Below are 22,338 nucleotides of genomic sequence, written 5' to 3'. Positions count from 1 at the left end.
ACCTTCCTCGAGGACTGGATCAAGCCTATGTCTATCCCACTTGCAGATATACTGGGACACAGTGCTCCCAGGGCCCTACATTTTGCTGCACCTCCAAGGGGAGCCATCTCTTAGCCCACCACAGGAGATGTTGGCTAGTGTTGTCCGCCTTGTTCAATGTATAACTCAGCGTGACTGTGTCAAATGAACACAGCCGAGTTCAGTGCATGTGCTGCCTGGCCCAAGGGGATGTGGGCACAGGAGCCTGGGCACGGCCCTTGCACAGGTGTCTAGGGGGTTGCAAGAAGTTGCCCTGCCCTGGCACAAGTGCCTGACATAGCAGCAGTCTGTGCTCCCCGCATGCTGCAAGCAGGGGGCTGCTCACTCAATCTATTTAGCTGCCCCTCCTCTCTGCAGCAGCTGAGTGCCTCACAGTTTTCATATATTCATCCTTGCAACACCTGGTGCTATTATCCCCATTGCACTGCTTGGAACTGAGGTGCAGAGAGACTAAGTGACATTCTCAAGGTCAAACAGGCACCCTGTGGCAGAGCAGGGAACTGAGCCTAGGTCTCCTAAGTCCTAGGCTTGTGCCCTGACCACTGGACCATCCTTCCTCCTTGTTATCCCTGTAGGACTCCCAAAATGGGGTGGCCAGATTAGAGAGAGAGGCATGCCTCTCCCTGCCCCTCTACGCTCACCCAACAAAGCAACCTTGTCCATCCAAGCCAAGTAGCCCCAGGAGAGATTATTCCTGCCTGGGAGAGTGTCTCTCCTATGCTGCTGCTGGAGCAGTTATTCCACGCTGCTCAAAGGGCTGTGACATAAAAGCAACACTGGAGCTGTTCAGCTTAACTGTGCAACCTCCACAGTGCACAGGCGCAGCCCTTGTGCCTGTTACATCGTGGAGGTGTGCCAGCTAGCAGCTCCAGCGTGACGGTTGTGCCAGGCTTGTCCCTTTGGCAGGATCTGGGGTGTAAGGAATGGCCAGTTCAGATTTGATTTGTATGTGAATCCTCTCAAAGTCAACATGTTGATGGACCAGAAGAGTGATATGAAAAAATATGGATCTCAGCTCATTCTTGTGAAGGGCTGTTGTGTCTGCAACCTGCTGGGAAAGTGTGCGTGGTATTATAAAGTAGCTGAGCAGGCAGTTTTTGGAATGAATGCTTCAGTTTTGCCTGTTTGTCTTCAGATTTTGGCCAGATTAGAGTCAGGCACAGAAGAATTCCCATAACTCTCTAAAACTCTCCACTTCTTGTCACCCATCATGAGCAAATTGTTCAGCCTACTCGCTCTCCCGGCAGTGCCCCCTGGACAGGAATATGGCAAACAGACCTGCCAATGCGTCCCAAGCTGCGCTGCAAAGGGCTACCAGGGAGCAATGTCTTTACAATAGCAATTCTGCCCAGAGAGCTATAGCAGGGTGCATAGGCCAAAGGAGCCCTTGGAAAATAAATTCTCCGAAGGCAAAGAGAATTCACAGTGCCACAGACGTATTGGGGATCTACTACTGGCTCTCCTCCCACATGCGTTAAATTGCCCCTGAGTGGCAGGAAAGAGTTTGGCTGCAAATCAGATAATCCCAATAAAAGCCGATAATACCGACAATGGTACTTCTGCGGCAGACACATGGGTCCAGCAGAATACCACGCTATCTAACCACCTGCGTTAGACTTGGGCCTGATTCTCCTTCATGCCCTTCCCCTTTACTCTGCTGAGTTGGTGTAAAAGGGCCTGGATGGAAATGAGAATGAGGCACAAGGAATTCACAAAAACAGGCGGGAAGAGGCTGTCGACAGTGCTCACAGGAATCACCATCTCTGGGCCTGCTTGATAGATGGCAGCTTGCCCCAAGCGGAAATGAGGCCAGACTTTACTGCTTGGCACGCAAGGGTCAGCCAAGAGCTGGCTGGGCATTTTAAATCTTCTTCTGTGCTCACTCAGCTGCACCCGAGACAAAGCATATTAAGTCTGGGAGTCACCCGACAAAGCCCAGACATTGTGGCCAGGTGGAACTCCATTTGCCATTTCCCCTGCTGCAAACTACGCAGGCAGGCACGCATCCTCTTTTGCTCTGAAGGTCTTTGTGGCCATCTGCTGCCTCTCCCACTGGAGACTTCCAGAGACTATAACTCAACCATGTCGAGCTGTGAAAGGAGTGAGCCTGAGCTCTCAGCCCACGCCAGCACTTCTGGGGTGATCCCCAGTGTCAAAGGAACTCAGCTCTCACTTAGAAGAACAATGGGATGCTAAACTTGTAAGCCGACTGGGGCAGGGACTGTCTTTATGTTCTGTTTGTACAGTGCTTAGCACTATCCCAGCGATACTCAGACTAAGGCTCATGAGCCGCAAGTGGCTCTTTAATGCGTCTCCTGCAGCTTTTTGCAGCACATGATGTTAAAACACTGTGTGATTTAATTATTAACCAATCTAAGCTATTAACCAATCAGGAGGCTGTTACTATGTTATTAACCAGTTGTAGTTGATAAAATAATAATACTTGATCAGTCATTTTGCTGTGAGAATTATATATATATAATAATTATAAAATATATATATATAAATTATATATTATATATATATATATATAAATGAACCAATGAATTCACACTCCTGTGGCTCTTTTGGGGAATATTGATTGCTAATTTGGCTCCTAAACCACTGAGGTCTGAGTATCACTGCTCTATAGAGTCCTGACCCATGCTGGGGCTCTTAGGTGCTATGACAATATGTATAACAACAAACAAAAATCAGGTCTTTAGAAAATCCAGCTCTGACTGTGAGCACCTTTAAACCTTGGCTTGAATGCTCCAGCTGATAGCAACACAGCCATAAAGAAACAAAGTAGAGAAGGAGCCCAACACAAAAATCGGAATAACTTTCTTTAGAGGAAAGGTTGACAAAACTGGAGCAGGAATCGCTATTAAACGAACAACATATTGATGCGGGAGTGTCTTAAATTTCATATCCAAAAATCTTTCCTTTAGTTTGTATATTATTTTGCTGCTCCACTCCAATGCACCTGTTCGTCTTTCAGTTGAGCCATTAAGGACATGTGAGACATGCCACTGGAGAATTTCTTTCTTCCTTTTTTACTTTCTTTTTTAATTATTATTGAACCCTGGTCAATGCAAACTGCTCAGCAGCAATTAGACTGGCTATCTCTATGAACAAAGGCGACAGACAGCAGACTGGATGGCAAACTCCACTCCAGAAATTGGGACACGAGAGAAAAAGGAGGCAAAAATGACAGTAAAGGAACTTAGCTCACCAAAACAAATGTGGGAGTTAGACAGCTGTGTAACTGTAGTGCAGTATTTGGACTAGGGAGCCAGAGGTGAGGTCTAATGGACTGAAGGAGTCTGCGGAGTAACTGTGCCAGTACTACACAGTAGCAATTTATTCCAGCACCTCTTTGACTGCAAATGAACAATAAAACCTTAAATAAATCAACAATTGCTTATTGCTTCATAATTGGGATAATAGATTCTTTAGTTTATCAGTACCTTATGGCCTTCCAGGGTGCATTCTTTGAACAGTTTCATTACAGATACAATCCTCTCTTCTCAACAATAAATTATTATTTTTTTTAAAAAAAGGAAAAGAGAAACAAGAGGATACATGACAATTTTAAAGCAAAAGGAAAACAAACCCTATTTTTGACATATATCTTAAAATAATGTGAAGCCATCTCTCTCTGTGTTAAATGCCTAAGTATAAATAATAAAGGACATTATGGTATTTACAGTGTTACACAAGGAACTGAGAGAGCATCATTGACATGTAACTCAGAAAGACAATAAATGATGGAGGAAAACATTCAAGTATGTACAAGATGTATTTACAACAGAATATATCATTAAAATAATGATATGTGGCCATTTTCTTTGTCTGCATTTCTCTGCAGCATTTCACAGGTGCTCTTCTCATTGGAAGTCAAGGGGGCTGATGGAATCTAGCCAGTATCGAAGACAGAGAACGGGCTTTGCTTATGTTTGCCAGTGGGCGACTTGCCCTTTTAACAGACACAGGTTTGCTTTTCTGAATGCACAAGTAATGGTTCATAATCTGTACAAAGATATAGTAGCTGGATGAAAACAGGAGACGATGCTTCATTGTCATGAAACAAGAGAAAGGAAAGAAAGTTTTATTGTTTCCCTGGCAATAGTCCTTTCACACCCGGGCAGAAATTTTGTGGGATGAGGTGGGAGTCAGGGGAAAACACAAATGTGAGGATACAGGGCCAGATTCTCAGCTAGTGTAAATGAGCAGCCGTGGCGCTGTACTAATTTACACCAGCTGAGGATCGGGCCCCATGTTTTATGCACCACTTTCCATTGTCCACCCCTGACGGGATCCTCTAATCATGCAGAATTTCCCCAAATACAAAACTGCTTAGTGTAAATACGTTCTGGTGGGGTAAATGTCATGGTCATAGAACTCAGGGTGGTTTTACAGCCACAGAGTCTTTGTTCCCCCTCGGATTGCTGTTACACTTACTGTGAGTTTTAGCAGAGGGCCGGCGGGGCTGCCAGGGGGTTGCACGTTGTTAAAGGGACCCCAATAGCACAGACAGTGCAGCAACTGGCCCCAAGAGATGACCTGGCCTGGCACCGGAAAGCATGTTTGCTCTAATGCCAAGAGCTGAGTTTCCTCCCATCAGTCTTGCGAGGTGAGCAGCAGGTCCAGGGATTGCTCAGCACCTCTTGCAGGCTCAAGCCCATCTCCAGGAGGCAACAGGCCGCAGCAGAGTCAGGGCTAGCCATGTTACTGATTTGTTAACCTCCTCTCAGACTGTGCAGAGCTGGGTCCTATCATTCTCAGTATGTATTACTAATATGGCTCATGCATGAGGCCAAATTCTGCTGTTATGCTGATGCAAAACCAGGGTAATTCTACTTACTTATCACAGGTTTGGTTTTTGCTGAGCTTTCCAAAGGCGTCTAATGGAGTTAGGCAGCCAACGCCCACTGACACTCATTGAGCACATGCATCTCTGAAAACCCCAGCTTAAAGCTCTCAGGGCTCGTGCTCTGTTGTGCGTCACTCCGCCTGTATGCTGGGGCAGCTCCTTTGGCTTGAGAGCTTGACAATGCAATCGGAAGACTGTAACAGCTTTCCCCAGGTGTCCCACATGCACAAGGCACAGATTTCCATTTTGTAGTGCCCTTCTGTAATCTTTGATAATACTTTCAATGTTGTAAGTAATTTTCTCTGCTTTCATGTGATCAACCACCCCACCCCCCTGATTAATCTGTGAGAAGCCTCAAAGGTCACCAAGACATGGCGTGATTCAGTGGATGGGGCACTGAATGTGGACCCAGGAGATTGGGGCTCTATTCCCAGTGGTGCAGCCTTGGGCAGGTCACTTTCCCTCTCTTTCCCCTCCCACCTTTTGGCCGTCTAGTCTATTTAGTAAACGCATTGGGGCAGCACTGGGTTGGATTTTCAAAAGTGCCTAAGTGACTTGGGAGCACAAGTCCCATTGACAGGCAATAATACTTTTGTTCCTAAATCACTTAGGCTGCTTTGAAAACCCCAGCCACTTCTTCTTACTATGTGTTTGTACAGTTCCTAACACAATGGGGCCCATGTCTCTGCGGAGACTGCTACAACAGTAATAATGACTAACATGAAATGAGCACCAGGCATCCAGAATTTACACAGGGCCCTGGTTGTGTGCAGATGCAATACAAAGACACTGGTAAGCACAGTGAAAATACAGCAATACATACAAAAGAGGAGGGAAAACTGGGAAGGAATATGAGTCGTGGTAATACATCAGTTAAAAACTCTGCAGTCTCCCATATGCTTTTTAAATGCGCAGTGATATGCAAGTACAACTGAGCCCACTGCCTGAGCTTTCTCACTGAAAATAACCTGCCCTTGCTTTCCCTTCCATCAGAAAGATTCTCCCTTGTAATCTTGTCACTATTTCCCTACTGTCCTAAGCTCTCAGTCTGCTTGATCAGATGGCTAAGAACTCTGATTTCACAGCAAAAGTGAAGCTGATGCTGTCTGTTTTGATAATACAGTACTGTCGCTCCCCGCCTTCATCCAGAGTACTGAGTAGCTGCATTTACCACAATTGGCCAGATTCTGCTTTTAGACCCTGAATGAGGTGCCCAACCCTATTCAGCAAAGCACTTCAGCGTGTGCTTAACTTTACTCATGTCCTACTGCTGCCAATGGGACTTGAGCACATGCTAAAGATAAGCATGTGCTTAGAGGTTTGCTGAACTGCGGCCTTAGTTCCACTGGTGTATATCTGGCATAATTGCCGTGATATATTCTGATTTACACCAGTGTAACTGGGATTGGAATCAAGAGTAAATCACGGCTGAAATTTTTGTTGTCCTGAAATGGCTCCTATTTAGGATCAGTCATACTTACAGCACTGATGTTCTCCTATTCATACTCCCAGGGGGCCATGCAGAATGCTTGCTATTTACATCAGTCCTGAGTCTGCATTGTGCCAGCTGAATGTAAAATCAAAATCAACTGAGTGGGAGTCACCCCACTAAACTGATCAGAATTCGGTGCAAAAGAGGCGATTTGCTTCTGTCAGAAAGGGTGCAATAACTCCAGTATTGATCCCTCTCTTGTCTATTACCAAGCAAAGATTCTAATGCAATCACTGGTCACATGCACAAATACCCATGGACATTGTGGGGCTAATCAACGCAGCATGGGCTTTTCATAGAACTATTAAAAAAAATCAGGTCACCAGATATGAACTCAATGCGTCTTCTGCTATGTCTTTCCCACCAGGATTCCTTTTAACTATTCAGCAAATTGATTTGGCTTCAAGTCATTTCTATGTACAAGGATAACTTTCATTCTAACAGTAGCTCCAACAAGTCACAGAATAGTTATTGGGTTTTTTTCTCACCGTGTCCCTTTGGAAACAAAGAATAACTTGTCTATTAAAAATCAACATTAAAAATACGGGTAAAAATGGCTGCACTTTTATTAGTGGCTTTTTTCCCCCAGCTAGTTCTTTTCCTTGTCTGGTTACAGATACCTGGTGTATTTTTCCCAGCAACTTAAGCTAATGGAAATCTTGTTTTTTGTAAACTACTGGGATCACAGCCTCTGCTACTCTGAGCCCATTTTCTAAGGGATAACTAGGACAATTAATATCTGGAAAAAAATGTAATGACAGTTCCTAGTGAGTACAAGTGATTGCTGATTAATAACATATTCAGTTTAAAATCACAGTATTACTCTCTTTCGAATATGTAACATTATTTAATGCAATTTTTGTTATCCTGCTGTCATTAATAGTAGCATGCTTTGGATGTACTATTATTCCAGTGCCCAATGAAGCAAACCTTTTGGCTGGCAGAAAGCAGATACAACTCATTTCAGATACGGAAAGCAAATAAAACCTGTTATAGAAGAAAACAGTCTTGTTTTGTTGGTGGGTATCTCATCACAGGGTATGTTGATTTGGGGGGTAGTCTACTACAAGCAAACATAGGGACTTTTGCAATTCTTGCAAACCAGACCTCCAGTTACCATAACGCAATGCACAAAAAAGCCAGGAGAACTGAAGGTCGGAAGATTCTGCAAAATACCATGGAACAGCAATTACTGTAACAGTACAAAACTTGCTCTCAACATAATATAACATAAAGGCACCATTGATATCTTTCTCATTTTTGAAATACTGTAAAAAATTGCTACATATGGCACATAACACATTTGTACATACATATATTTAATTTATAAAAGTTTTTTTCCCCCTCCTGTTTTCTATTAGTGGAATTTGCTAAAATAAAATAAATTGTTTAATTTAAAGGTGGAATACTTCATTATATAAAATAAAGTTTTACATGTGAATCTATGCATTTTGTTTATGTTTTATACAGCAATAGGGTCTTGATTAGCTATTACACTGGACAACCTTGCTTGTAATTCTTCCTGTGTGGAGAACCGGCTAGTTGGGTTAGTCCTGCTGTCAGCCAGTCGGTATGCAGTGGCTGCCTCTAGGCTGGTTGCCATGGGGTTCTGTATGCTCAGGAAAGGTGTATCCTCACCTATTCTTTCGTCTTCTGTTTCACTCTCCGAGCTACTGCTCTCAGAGCTTGTGTCGGTGTCCACTTCTAATCTGTTGGAAATGTGGCCGTTGGGCTTTGTTCTTTTTGCCCTCCGGCTGTTGACTAGTTTCTTTGGAGGCTCCTGTGCTGGCTCATACTCCTGTGTGGTCTCATATTCCTCATCCTCTACTATCCTCAGAGGACTAGGTGGTGGACTGTTGCTCTCATGGGCGGGGTTGTGGTGGAAGGAGTTGAACTGCTGAATGTGATGGTCATACTTCTCCCGTAACCGAGGTGGCGTCACCAGAAGCAGAGGCCTCTCCTCTTCCATAAAGGGACTGACCGCCACAGAAGGGACAGATACAGTTAAGCTGGATACCGGTGGAGACATTTCTGAAGGGGGGGACTTTGGAGAACTTGGAGTGTGGAAATCAACAGGTGACATGCGAGCCGGTGTGGTCATAGCTGATACATACCTGAATAAGAACATATACAAAAAGGCCCCATAAAGGTGGAGAATGAATAAACATAAGAGAAAACACCTTTGAGGAACAAATCATTGCCATATTATCCATGTCCCACGTTTGTGATGTCACGTGCAATACCCTTGGGAATATAGGAATCATTTTCTAATGCATGCAATAGTCAATATGTATTTTTGCATGTGCTTGCCTTGCACCTGCGCACTGGATGTTGCATGCATGCATGCAAGCTGTGGATTTGACATGTGCATGTAGCTGCATGCAGGGATAATCCTGGCAGTAGGGAATGCATACTGCTTTTCATTTAGGCCATCACTGAAAAATGCAGCAGCCTCTGTCAATGCTCCCATAATCTATATACCTGACAGAGAGACATTCCCAGTGTTATTAGCCACATGGTATGCTAGCCTAGAATGCTTTTGTTCTTATGGGGAAAATCGAGGGAGGAGAGGAATTTGATGAAACCAGAAGTGTAGGGCTATTGGAAGAGTAGGGGAAGTATTTTCAGTTCTTCGGTGAGTCCAGCGATGGGAGGTAGGAGCAGGAGATGAAAGAAACACAATGCAGATGCAAGTAGTTTATAAAAGCTACAGTGCTTGTTGTTCCAGGCAACATTTGCCCCGTGTCTGGGACTTGAGGGAACGAGCAGGGAAAAGAACTAAAATGAGCAGAATGGAGGCTAGCTGAAGCTTGAGCCTGCATACCTCTGCTAAAAACAGAGGAGCTGATTTTGCCACCTTTACTCATGCTGAGTAAGTGATTCTTTACTGTAACAGTAGTTCCACTGATGTCAGAATCGGAACCAGAGTACTTAGGTGGACCCCTAATGTTAAAACATATCGGGCCTGGGTTTCAGAACTGATCAGGAATCTCTACTTTGTGCAGTGGAAACATCTGGGTGCTGACCCCTGGAGAAACCATTCCACACTGTAATTCCTGACTTTTAAATGTGTAAAATAGCGTTTTAAAATGGCAGCTGTTCCTTACGTGGAATATGATCCTTATAAGGTCTTTTTCCAGGACACACCTCCCCCCCGCCCCCGCGCACACAATCTCCTTGCCAGTTCTATGGGGGCATGAGGATCCAGCCCCTGGACAAAATGATCCGGCAACAGCTTCAGAAATCAAAACACAGAGCATTTCCTGCCCCCTGTGTGGAAACAAGAGCCGACACAAAGGACGGTTTGGCTCAGTGTTAATGGCCCCTCTAGAGAATTTACTCAGAATCCCTTGGTATCTTTCTGGGGAAGGTTAGCAGTTGAAGGTGATTTTTATAAATGGAGCCAAGCTGCCAGGTAGGCAGCCGTCCCTTAAAACAAAAATCCTACTGATGTTCAAACATGAAAGACAAAGAGCCAGATTCTCTGTGGGTGTAAATCAGTGTCCTTCCCTTGCACTCAGGGAAGCCAGGCTAATTCACCCCAGCTGAGGATCTGGCTCAAAATGCCTGATCAAAGGCACAGTGCACAGCATGACATTCTAAATTGGTTTTGTCTGTTTTTCCTTTCCCTGAACTTCACCTGCTTGAATTTCAGTTGTATCCAAATGTAAGACATACCCAAGTGGTACGTCCTGCACAAGTTATAGGCCTACTGCTGATAAGTGCATTTTATTTTTAATTGGTGAAAGTTATCTGAGTCTGAAATGATCAAAATCAGTCTAAATCCAAAATTGTCATCCAAAGCATGACTCAGTTCTGCATATTCCTCTTGATTAAACACAGCAGGTTAATTGGAAGGAGGGAAATTGGGTTAGACTCTCAGCTGGTGTAGCTCCATGGATTTCAGTGGTGCTCTGCTGATTTACATCTGCCCTTTGTTTCTAGGAAAAAAATGACAGAAGTAACCATTTGTGGCAATGAATCAAGTTGGCCACCATGAGACCAGAGAGGAACAAATAGGTCTGTGTGTCAAATAACAGAATAAAATCATTCCCTCTTTTTCCTTATATTCAGGAGCTCTCTGATCTATTCAAATCTTTCTATAGCTGGTGCTCAAGGGATAGAAGTTTCTGCCCAACAACAGCTGCTGACAGGAAGTTTCACTTCATTTGGTTTAGTTAAACTGGTCCAACGTTGTGTATTGACGCACACATAGAGACACACCTGGATGGAGCGTGATATGTTTGTGAATGGGATTGTATGATGGAGTTTCCTGTCACAGCAGGGGACTGGCCTTGATGACCCAGGAGGTCCTTTCCAGCCCTATGTCATATGACCCCATGACGCTTATACGGGTTTAAAACTGGGTGTATCAGTTTAGTGTGCGCCTGTAAATTGACCAACAAACTAAACGGACAGAATCCAGGTTTAAACTTATATAAGAGGATCCACACACAGAGATGTAGACTGGTTTAATGAAACCAATACCAATCACTTTGTGTTGTGGCAAATGGTCAATGCTAATGTGGTGGGTCCTGTGCTTTTTCTTGGTGTGGTGGGTCAGGGTGCCGCCCCTTGCCCCTATTCTTGGGTGTTATGGGCTCCGCTAGTGCCTTGATGGGAGAGAGAGAGGGGAATGGGGAAGAGACCCAGGTCCGCTCTCCTACCCTGGGTCCCAGCCCCTTCAGCTTTGTGAGCTGCTCACCCTCTCTCCCCTTGGGTAGGGTTTCCCTCAGTCCTTTGTGCCAGGGGAGTCCCTCTGCACTGCTTTCCCTTCCCCTGGTCCTCTGGCTAACAGCAATACTCCTCCAAACTCTAGTCAGCTATCCTTCCCTCCCTCTGTCTGACTGAAGCAGGGTTTTTTTATTAGGTCTTGGGCGGGGCCTTAATTGGCTCCAGGTGCTCCAATTACTCTGTAGTAAGCTTTCCTTGTTCCACAGGGAATAAGGTCTTGATCATCCTAGGGTTTATATACCTCCCATCTAACACTCTCCTGCTGCTCCCTGGCCCTGCTGTATCACAGTGTGCAGACCAGGTCTTAGGTCAGCCACAGAGATGGTTTCTACAAGCTTCTCTGGTGTGAGATGCAGCAAATATGTTCTACTGAATACAAGGTGGGTGCCCAGCAGGTATAAACTGGTGTTGCTCCATGGACTTCAATGGAGCCAGGACAACATGCATTAGCTGAGGAGCTGGTCCTCAACCTTTATTTAGCTTTTAAAGTAAAATTAAGATGTGACTCAGGTTAACTGTAGAGATCAGAGCCTTGAAGGAATATATTCTTATCTCATTAACTCCCTGCACACCAAAGTCTTAGAGGAAAAGGGAATCTGCATTTTTATTTTATCAGGTTCTTTTATGGTTCAAATTCAGCTTTAATCTAGAGTCTCTCTCTCCCTCCGTCTTCCAGAAATAATTTGCCATTTATTTCCTGCAGGCTGAAGATAGATGAGGCCTAATTTAACACCCAGGGTTCACGGTAACATCAAACACAGGTTTGGGCCATCACTGACTGGTGATTTATTGTAAAAATGCAGCCTGTATTTCCCCCTGGAATGTTATTTGGAGGAAATGCAATACCTGGAGATGCGGTGCCCTCTTTCTCCTTGTTAGAATGAAGAGCTATATACCCCAAAAGACAGCTAATGTGTCAAAATGCTGCCCAAGGTAACCTAGACACTCCAGAAGGGCAGTGCAAACAACATCCTCTCTTCTCACCCAGAAGATCAAATATGCTATACTAATGATACTGCATGAACTTGGGAGTACAATCCATATGGCCCATAGACAGTACAGAATACAATATTTGCTACTATAGACCCTGATCCAGCAAAGCACTTAAGCACATGTGTGATGGGGCGGCTGCCCCTCACTGGTATGTAAGGGGTTTAAGCCACCCTGGTGAGGCTGCGTGGGAGGCAGCCAATAGGGAAAAAGCTTGCAGATCCAGCCAATTAGGGGAAGGTTTATTGGAGGAGCCAATCAAGGCTGGGCTGGCCCATATAAAAAGAGGCTGCAGAGCAGAGGAGGGGGCAGTCACTCCCTGGAGTTTGAGGGAGGAGGACTGGCTGCTTAGAAGGCTGGAGCACCATGGACAGAGCAGGGTCAGCAGAGTAAGAGGAAGCTCCAGGCTGAGGGCTGCCAGACTGAGGCCCTGATACAAGGGCAGAGGAGGTGCTGGGGCTGCAGGGAAGTGGTCCAGGGAAGGAGACGGTGGAGTTAGAGGAGGGACAGTACATGGCTGCCAGCTATAGGCTCCCTGGTTAGGGGCCTGGATAGTGGGCGGGCCCGGGCTCCCCACCCTCCTTGCCCCTACTGAGTGAAGTGGACAGTGGATGGACTGCAGTTTGCCACTGAGACAAGAGGCTAGAACCTGGACTGCAAACTGCCAGTGAGGTAAGTGGTTAGTTTGTCAGTTCCCCGGAAGGGGGGAAAGAACTGAGTGTGGCACAGCTGGAGGGCTGTGTCCTGAAGAGGCCGATGCGGTCGGGAAGCGATGCAGGTACTGGACACAGAGACAGGAGTGACAACGGGCGATACTCCTCCTGAGGAGGGTGCACTGGCAACCCTGAGCTAATTCCCAGGACGGCAAGAAGGAGGCGCCACAACGGTGAGTTGAACCTGTCACATATGGTGGAAAATGCGGGCACACGGTCACCCCGATACAAGGGGAAGATAGAAGACTGTGGGGACTATTGCCTATTTGAGAGGCTAAGGGATAAGTAAGGTACAGAATGGAATTGGGGTATACTAAGGCCTTCTTTGCGGAGGGTTCTGGGGCCTTCTCAAACTGGACTCCGAAGGCGGTGTCCCTGAGGGAAGGGGCCGACACGCCGCAAGGGCAGCTTCAGACTCTGCTGCAGCAGGTGCTCTCCACCCAGAAAAGACAATGGGAGGTACAGGAGCACCTGCAGGCTTATATGGCTGGGTTAACCAAACACAAAGGGGAGTCCGTGAGAGTCGTAGGGAGTGAGAGGGCACCAGAACCAGGAGGCCAAGCTAACGTTTCACCTGTGGGAGGCTGGGACATGTTAAGAGGGAGTGCCCCTACCGGGCTGGGGAATGGGGGCCCCACCCAGAGAATAAGAAGGTGAAAGAGCCCAAGAGAGACCCCCCTGTGAGGAGAACAGGGAGGCACCGGGTTTGTTGGACCTGTGGGCAACAGGGACACGAGTGGAGGCAGTGCCCTCTGGATTATAGGGGTAAGGCTAGCCCAGGGGAAAGGGCCGATAAAAAGGAGAAGGACCATGAGAGGGCCATGGCCAAAGGGAGAGAAGGGATAAGCCTCCCGTGCCATGAGAATGGCCATATAAAAAGGCATTGCACCCAGAGGAGAAAGTGGGGGATGCCAGAGCGCAGGGCTCGGTCTGAGAATGCTCAGAACAAGGGGGCAGTGACTGAGGCCCTGATAGACAACCCTCTCCCCTACCCAGAAGGGGGAGGTAGGGAGGTGATGGGTAAGATGAGTGGGGCAGAGATCCAGAGAAACAGGGAACCTATGCAAGAGTAGGACAAGCTACGGTGGGGACCCAGACCCTGGAAGAGGGAGACAGGCTGCTTCCCTTGGTGGAGAACCTGAGGCAGGAGAGAGACACCCTGCAGGCCCAGCTGCGAGGGAAGCTGGGAAGATAGAAACCCCCCACCCCTTGCGCACCTTCAGGGGTGTGATCTTAAGGGGGAGGGTGTGTGATGGGGCAGCTGTCCCTCACTGGTATGTAAGGGGTTAAAGCCAACCTGGGGATGCTGCGTGGGAGGCAGCCAATAAGGAAAAGGCTTGTAGAGCCAGCCAATTAGGAAAAGGTTTATTGGAGAGGCCAATCAGAGCCAGGCTGGCCCATATAAGAAGGGGCTGCTGAGCAGAGGAGGGGGCAGTCACTCCCTGGAGTTTGAAGGAGGAAGACTGGCTGCTTAGAAGGCTGGAGCACCATGGACAGAGCAGTGCTGGGCAGGGACAGCAGAGTAGGAGAAGCTCTGGGGTGAGGGTTGCTAGACTGAGGCCCTGATACAAGGACAGAGGAGGTGCAGAGGAAGCGGCCCAGGGAAGGAGATGGCAGAGTTGGAGCAGGGGCAGTACGTGGCTGCCGGCTATAGGGTCCCATGCTCAGCGGGCAGGCCCAGGGTCCCTCCTCTTTCCCCCACTGTCCACTGAGCAAAGTGGCCAGTACATGGACTGCAGTCTGCCGCTGAGATGAGTGTCTAGAACCTGGACTGCAGACTGCCACTGAGGCAGGTTGGATTGAGGTCTGTCGGTCCCCTGGAATGGGGGAAAGGACCGAGTGGAAGAGGACAACGCGGTCGGGGAGTAACGCGGGTCCTGGACGCAGAGACAGGAGTTACGACGGGCGAGACACCACCTGAGGAGGGTGCACTGGCAACCCCGAGCTAATTTGCAGGATGGGCAGCAGAAGGCACCACAGTGGTGAGTCGAACCCGTCACAACATACTTAACTTTATACTTGAGTGAGCCCATCAATATTAACAGGACTACTCATATGATTAAAGTTAAGCATGTGCTTAAGTGCTCTGCTGGATCAGGGCCATAGCTGTTCACCCGATTTGGGAGTTGCTAGACACTGCATTTCTTGAAAGCCAAAGTCCAGAGTAAAATTACAGGCAGTTTTTTCACAATAATTCGACAGCTAGTGATGACCCAGCTTTAAGCTCTGTTTTGCATTCCTACATGGTACATTCATACAGTTCATTCCTATTATTCAAGCTTCTCTATCTTAACCAGCTCCTCTCTATTTGTAAGAACCAACGCAGGATATATGGCTTCTGCTGTCATTTGCACATGCTACTTTTTGAATCATGAAAGTGTCTCGTGCAGAACTCAAGAACTTCTGTGATTATGTTTATTTGGCAGTAATTATGCTACCACAGACAGGCAGTTAAAATCCCCCTGTGAATTCACAACACTCAGAGTTGGTCTAGGAACATTTTGTTCTCATTTTTCTTATATCCTAACCCACAGAACTCTTAAGTTAGGGCTGTCAATGAGGGCTTAAAGGGCAGATGGGGATAACTGGTGCTACCTTAATGTATTTATAATTATTTTTAAAAGTTGCAAAGACAACAATGTATAAAGAAATGGTTTGTATTTGACAGTTTGCCCTTCCCCCACTCCTTCATATGCCACTTGTCTTTTCCAATTGTAAGCTTCTGGAGGCAGGGATCCTGTCTCTGTACATGTTTGTACTGTGCAGTGCCTCACACAAAAGATCCTGAGTGGGGCTCTCCTGTGCTCTCATAATAACAACAAGAATGACAGCGCTTCACAGGCATTGTAAATATCCATTCATTTTTCCCTTTTGCCTGTTATCTCTCCTGTGCATATAGGCTGCTGCTGCTATCTGTACTGACGCTTTATCCTACCCGGTGTCAGTTCAAGTTTTGCTTTTACTTACAAACACACCTGGGGGGAATTTTCAAAAGCACCTAAGGGGTGTAGGAGCAGAAATCCCACTGAAAGACAAAGGGGCTTGTGCTCCTAAGGTACATAGGTGCTTTTGAAAAATCTCCCCTCCAGTGGATCAGTCAATCAATCCTCTTTATCCTCCTCTTTTGTCTCTGATAAACTCCATAGGCTGCCTTACTTGGATGCAGGAAGCAACCGAGAAACGGAACTAAGCAAAAGGTTCCCCTTTGATCTCCTTTCCTAGCTTCATATGCAGTGGAAACTCTGGCAAATGTCCGTATGTGAGCTACGGCCCAGTAGCCACGAGCCAGGACCAGAGAAGGAAGGAAGGGAAGAAACGTATTTGAGAGATTAATGGGGCACTGCTCGTCACATTTATGAATGAGGAGGAGCATTTCCTAAAGAAACAGAATTTTCTCTCTGGTCCTCAGGCACGAGGATTCACTCTGAATCTCTTCAAGCCCACTTTGCCCTGGCAGCTAGAGGGAGCAAAATGAATTTCTTGTAGTACCTTTCGCTGTGAGGCGAATCTCGGTAGGAGTCAGGGGTCTCTCTTGCATGCCTCAGGAAGCTGTTGCAATCTCGTGGACCTCCTATGCCACTGAGGCGTCCTCTGGCTCCTGCTGGGCTCGTGTGCCTGCTGTTCTCTACAGAAGAACTCACAAGCACGGAGTGGCTTTCCGAGATAATGCTTTCCGTCTGACCGTTACTCCAACTGATGGAAGGGAGGGAGGAAAGAGGAGAGAAAGAGCTTTCATTTTAAATTCAATACAGGAGAAAGCAAACTCACTGAAGTTTAACAATGAGAGAGCAAGGGCTACATACAGCTCGGGATATGCCTGTTAAACTCCATACTGGTTTATGGCAATCGCAGACCCTAGTTGGTGTGAATTCTGCCATCCTACAATGACAAGATGGTTTTATTTTTCTGACTATCAGCAGGTGGTTTAGTTCGGGGTGGAAAAGAGTTTTCCAGTCATTAGCAAGGCTTCTCAAACTGTGGATTGGGACCCCAGTGGGACCCGTTTTAATGGGGTCGCCAGGGCTGGTGCTGGACTTGCTGGGGACCATGAGTGATGGGGTTCAGGCTTTGGCTTCAGCCCCGGGCAGTGGGGGTCAAGCTACAGGTCCCCTTGGGCTGGGGCAGTGGGGCGTGGTTGGATCAGGCCTTGGTCCTCCCTTCTGGGGTCGTGTAGTAATTTTTGCTGTCAGAAGGGGGGAGGGGTCACGCTGCAATGAAGTTTGAGAACCCCTGAGCTAGAGCCATACTAAGTGATCTCACAGTATCTCCAACAACACACACTATCTCCTCAGTTCAACACTTTGTGTATATTAAAATTCACAGTACCAGTAATGGAACTCCACACAATCATATGGGCTCTTGGTAAACTCCCAGGAAGATAATTAGTTTTAGTGGCAGGATGTCAAGTACCATACATCTTTAGATTAAAACTTCATGACCAGTGCATTTTTAAGCATCTGCTTTAGGTAATGGTGGCAGAACTGACATCCACCAGTTTCTCCTTAGGCAGGGAGGTTTGTTTTCTCATTCTGGTACCTATGACTGGGCGTCTGGGTGACAGTGGTGGAGTGATGCGTTGTCGAGGTGTAGTGACTTGTGGAAAACGACGTCTCTGTCTCTCTCTCAATGACGTGTTCACTGGATATTACATTTTTAGATACATACTGCTGAAGAAACAGAGGTATCTCAGGTTTACACAGGGGAACGTACAACACATCTGCACACACACACATTTTGTTCAGATATTTATTTTGGGTCCCGGGTGAGCATTACCCCTGCAACATTCACCAGCCTTTGGTGGCTTGAAGAACAAGAAAATCATAGAATCATAGAATCTCAGGGTTGGAAGGGACCTCAGGAGGTCATCTAGTCCAACCCCCTGCTCAAAGCAGGACCAAACCCAACTAAATCATCCCAGCCAGGGCTTTGTCAAGCCTGACCTTAAAAACCTCTAAGGAAGGAGATTCCACCACCGCCCTAGGTAACCCATTCCAGTTCTTCACCACCCTACTAGTGAAAAAGTTTTTCCTAATATCCAACCTAAACCTCCCCCTCTGCAACTTGAGACCATTACTCCTTGTTCTGTCATCTTCTACCACTGAGAACAGTCTAGAGCCATCCTCTTTGGAATCCCCTTTCAGGTAGTTGAAAGCAGCTATCAAATCCCCCCTCATTCTTCTCTTCTGCAGACTAAACAATCCCAGTTCCCTCAGCCTCTCCTCATAAGTCATGTGCTCCAGCCCCCTAATCATTTTTTTTGCCCTCCGCTGGACTCTCTCCAATTTATCCACATCCTTCTTGTAGTGTGGGGCCCAAAACTGGACACAGTACTCCAAATGAGGCCTCACCAGTGCTGAATAGAGGGGAATGATCACATCCCTCGATCTGCTGGAAATGCCCCTACTTATACAACCCAAAATGCCATTAGCCTTCTTGGCAACAAGGGCACACTGTTGACTCATATTCAGCTTTTCGTCCACCGTAACCCCTAGGTCCTTTTCTGCAGAACTGCTGCCCAGCCATTCGGTCCCTAGTCTGTAGCAGTGCATGGGATTCTTCCGTCCTAAGTGCAGGTCTCTGCACTTGTCCTTGTTGAACCTCATCATATTTCTTTTGGCTCAATCCTCTAATTTGTCTAGGTCCCTCTGTATCCTATCCCTACCCTCCAGCGTATCAACCACTCCTCCCAGTTTAGTGTCAACTCCTCCCAGTGTAGTGTTTGTTCGTAACCTGGTGACTACAAAAGAAAAAGCACCACGATCTACCAACTGGCAATTAGGCTAGTCCACACCAGGAAGATTAAATATCCACTTGGTACATTATTTGTAGAGAAACATCTCCAAGGACATGCTTCTTTAAAGTACTGTGGCTATGAGCTCTGAGTTTCTTCTGCTAAAGCTGGTATTCTAACATCTCAGCCTCTGATCCAGAGCGATCTAGTGACTGATATCCAATGTTCTTCTGAAATGGCTGTACATGAAAATGCTCTGAATTTACTGTACATTAGAATAATTTCTTAAAAAGTTTCTAATCATTTCTTGGTGGAGAAATCCCACATTCCTGGAAACCCTGATCATTAATTTTTAGTAGCTAGCAGTTGAAAAGCCCTCAGATAAATGCAGTGGCTACCTACATTTACCAGCTGGACGTTTTCGGGCGGTGGATTGGGATGGTGGGGCCCATTAGCCATGTTCACCATGTTGTTCTGCTCAGAGCGAAGGCTCTGCCTAAGACGATCATGCAACTTTTTCCGTTGCTTCCTGTATGTGAAAGAGGGAAATGATTTTAATAGACAAAAGAAAGACAGCTGCACCATCCAGCACGACAGAACCACTTTACTGTCAACCCATGCCTGTTGTTGAGGGTCTCTGAGCAATCTCTATCACCAGGGTTACAAGCACTGGCAGAGCTGTGGAAGGTGTGTGTGGGAGTGAAGGGAGTTGCAGAAGGACAGGGAAAGGTGGGAGAGGAGGAGATCCATTTCCAAAACTTACTCCATTTCAGAAGCAGTTCTCCTCTGAAGATCAGATTGACTAGGTGGTGACATTCTGGATCTAACAGTCCACTGACATATATAGCTTGATTCCCTTCTACTGTACTGATCTGCCAACCCCCATCACTATGCAATCAAAGCGCAAAACACAGTGGATGTGCTTCTGCCTTTGCTTGTGCATGTAAATGCAATCTGGTATTATGCAGACTGCTTATGTGTTTGATAGCATGGGCTGGATGGACATGCTGGAAACGATTAATCTCTAACACATCAGTTCTATGGGTCTAGGATCCGAGCCAGGGAGCACCCATGTTACAAACAGCTAATGCTTTGCACTGGCAGCAGTAGCAGATCCTGTGCAAATACCATCCTGATTAGAAAAGCAGCAACGTGCATCCTGCAGTGGCTGCTCAGCAGAAGCCCTCCAGTCCTATACAACATCTGCCAGCCTTGCAGCTAGCAATGTGTTACTGTGATGACTTTTCTCAGTCAAGACAGGAGGTAGCCCAATGTTTCATACTGTGTGTTCTGTGACAGTGCAGCTACAGAATTTGCCATGGAATTTCTCCCTCTACAACAGAACTGTGCTCTACAATTCAAGCTTTCATGTAAAAATATATTTAGAGTCTTTATGGTTGCAGAGGAAATCTTGAAAATGTTAATAAAGTGCTAACTGATGAAGTGAGGTTGGCCGAAGTGTGCAGACACCCCGCCAGCTCTGTGAACGGCCTCATTCATGTAAATGGCATGTTAACTCTGAAACCTAGTGATTGTCACATTGATGTCAACACTGTTAATAGGTTCACTGCTATTTTGACAAAAACATCCAACTATTGTGTTTCTGCCACAATCTCAAAATGCCTCGGACTCCTCTTCTTAGACCACAACTTCTATGTCCCCTGCTCAGCTGCTAAACCTTCTATGAACACTTGTATGGGCTAATAACAAGCTGCCAGTACCAAAATCTATAGCACACCAAGGACTGAAACTGCAGTATAAAATGTATCAGGACTACAGTATTACAATTATGTTATTCAATTTCATACTTAATTTATAAATATCCTCCAGATTTGTTTGAAGGTACTGCAGAATTTCCATAATAGTGCTGCAGAACCCAGGGAATCAAGTGTAAAATTTAGGTCCAGTTTACTGCAGAGTATATAGGGTCTTGCCTATAGTACCTATAGGACCCAAAGCTGTCTACAGAAGTGTAGATATTTTAGCAGATAAGATACTTCAGGATATAACCATATTATTTTCAACCCTTTTCAGAACTCAAGGGAGGATATTCCAGGCTTGCCAAAAAAAAAAAAAAAAGCTGAAGCTTCTGAAAAGATGCTGTGATCAAGGAAGCTTGAATGCAAAGAATGAATTACTCGACACTGTGCATTTTATAATTTTTGCATGAATTACTGGAGGCACATTTTGGCTTTTGTTATAATTTAGTGCAGTGATTTTCAACCTGTGTGTCATTTGTGGACCCCTAAAAAATTTCCAGTGGATGTGCAGACCCCTTTGGAAATAGGGGACCGTGGACCACAGGTCGAAAACCACCGATTTCCACTCCTCCTGCACTAGTGAGGCCAAGATGTAGCATAGGTTGCCTGGGTGCACTACAAATACAGCAGAGTCAGCAGATATGATTACTACACAATTCCAATGCACAAGACTTAAGGCAAGTTAGGGAACATGATTCAGGTCGCATCTATGCTAGAACCTGGAACCGTGTTAGTGGATAGCTATGTGGTAACTAGGATCCCTGCCTCAGCTGTATTTGTAGCGTAGGTGGGTCCGAAACAGGCTTAGATTCATAATTTATGGGTCAGATTCTTAGCTGGTATAAATGGCATAGCTCCACTGAAGTCAATGGAATTCTTCCAATTTGCACCATGTGGGAATATGGCCCTATGAGTCTATGCTACTTTTCCCCTTCAGTAATATAGCTGGGTGCATTTTGCAAATGTGTCATTCTTCTTGCATCTAAAGGACATTAACTAAAAAGAAATTGCAAAAGGAAGCTGAGAGGAAAGAGTAATGGGAAATGTAATGTGCACATCCTTCGTTCTGCGACGTCTCTTCATTAATTTAATTGCTGTGCAGATAGAACACTTCGGAATTAAAGATTCACTGTTAGTTATCATCTTCACACTCCATCAGCAGTGTCATTTGCAAAGATGCCCACACATTTCTAGATCTTTATTTTTTTTACGTATTCTTTTCAAACCCATGTGGGGTTTTCCTAAAGATAGGAGGGGGGAGGAGGGAGCACATCTCCCAAATGCCAGCATGACTCCACTGCCACATTTTGAGGGTTTAACCTCTCAGGCCCCTTTTCACATTCATAAAGTGCTTTAAAAATATTTTACAGGCCGCTGCCAGCAATTCCCGATATCTCCTGCCCCTCCTGATTATCAAGGGCTGGGTTGGATTCCAGCCTGCTTTAGGTGAATCCTAGAGAGGTACTTTAGAATGTGTATGCTTAAAAAGCTGTAGGTTAGAAGCCTGATCCAAACCCCACTGTCCATTGGTTTCAGTGAATGTTGGATCATAGAATCTCAGGGTTGGAAGGGACCTCAGGAGATCATCTAGTCCAACCCCCTGCTCAAAGCAGGACCAATCCCCAAATGGCCCCCTCAAGGACTGAATGCACAGCCCTGGGTTTGGCAAGCCAATGCTCAAACCACTGAGCTATCCCTCCCCCCAAGTCCTAGAACAGCAAATCTAATGGAACATCTGCTTTGTGCAAATACTTTATGGGTACAATACTTTATTTTGGTGTTTGGTAGGTACAATTAGAAGAGTTTTATAAAAGCAGCAAAAGAATTTGACAGCACAAGTCCTATTGACTTTCACTGGGACTTGCTCCTACATTTTTTACATTAGCCCCATAATTTACAGAGAAATTACAGAATTTAACAGCACATGTCTATATTTACAACAATGTCAAATTCAATCCTTTAGTCTTTTGGATTTCCAGGTCCCTACTGCCGCTGATCTTGTTTTCAAATACTTACAAACTAGT

The 22,338-nt window shown here is 45.9% G+C and overlaps 1 protein-coding gene and 1 long non-coding RNA gene across 12 annotated transcripts in view; one reads left to right on the top strand and one right to left on the bottom strand.

Annotated features, from left to right (window-relative positions):
• Positions 1-7,213: 7,213 nt before the first annotated feature.
• The window catches only part of NRG1 (neuregulin 1), an 816,555-nt gene continuing 801,430 nt past the window's right edge, over positions 7,214-22,338 (bottom strand). For 10 of the 11 annotated variants that reach the window (XM_039543746.1, XM_039543749.1, XM_039543750.1 and 7 more), the window contains 4 exons: positions 18,957-19,083; positions 17,360-17,490; positions 16,313-16,516; positions 7,214-8,500 (listed from right to left, as the gene is read on the bottom strand). In XM_039543746.1, the coding sequence (XP_039399680.1) occupies positions 7,849-8,500; positions 16,313-16,516; positions 17,360-17,490; positions 18,957-19,083 (1,114 nt within the window). In that variant the 3' untranslated portion in view covers positions 7,214-7,848. The remainder of the gene's footprint in view (positions 8,501-16,312; positions 16,517-17,359; positions 17,491-18,956; positions 19,084-22,338) is intronic. The other variant, XM_039543748.1, reaches the window with a different exon arrangement.
• LOC120407755 overlaps positions 11,375-22,338 on the top strand; it is a 30,748-nt gene continuing 19,784 nt past the window's right edge. The window contains exons 1-2 of the long non-coding RNA XR_005600233.1: positions 11,375-11,500; positions 11,824-11,881. This is a non-coding gene — a long non-coding RNA (uncharacterized LOC120407755). The remainder of the gene's footprint in view (positions 11,501-11,823; positions 11,882-22,338) is intronic.

Source organism: Mauremys reevesii, linkage group 6, assembly GCF_016161935.1.
Source record: "Mauremys reevesii isolate NIE-2019 linkage group 6, ASM1616193v1, whole genome shotgun sequence".
NCBI classification, from domain to species: Eukaryota; Metazoa; Chordata; order Testudines; family Geoemydidae; genus Mauremys; species Mauremys reevesii.
The sequence above is the reverse complement of the archived record's forward strand: the minus strand, read 5'-3'. Positions and strand labels throughout refer to the sequence as shown.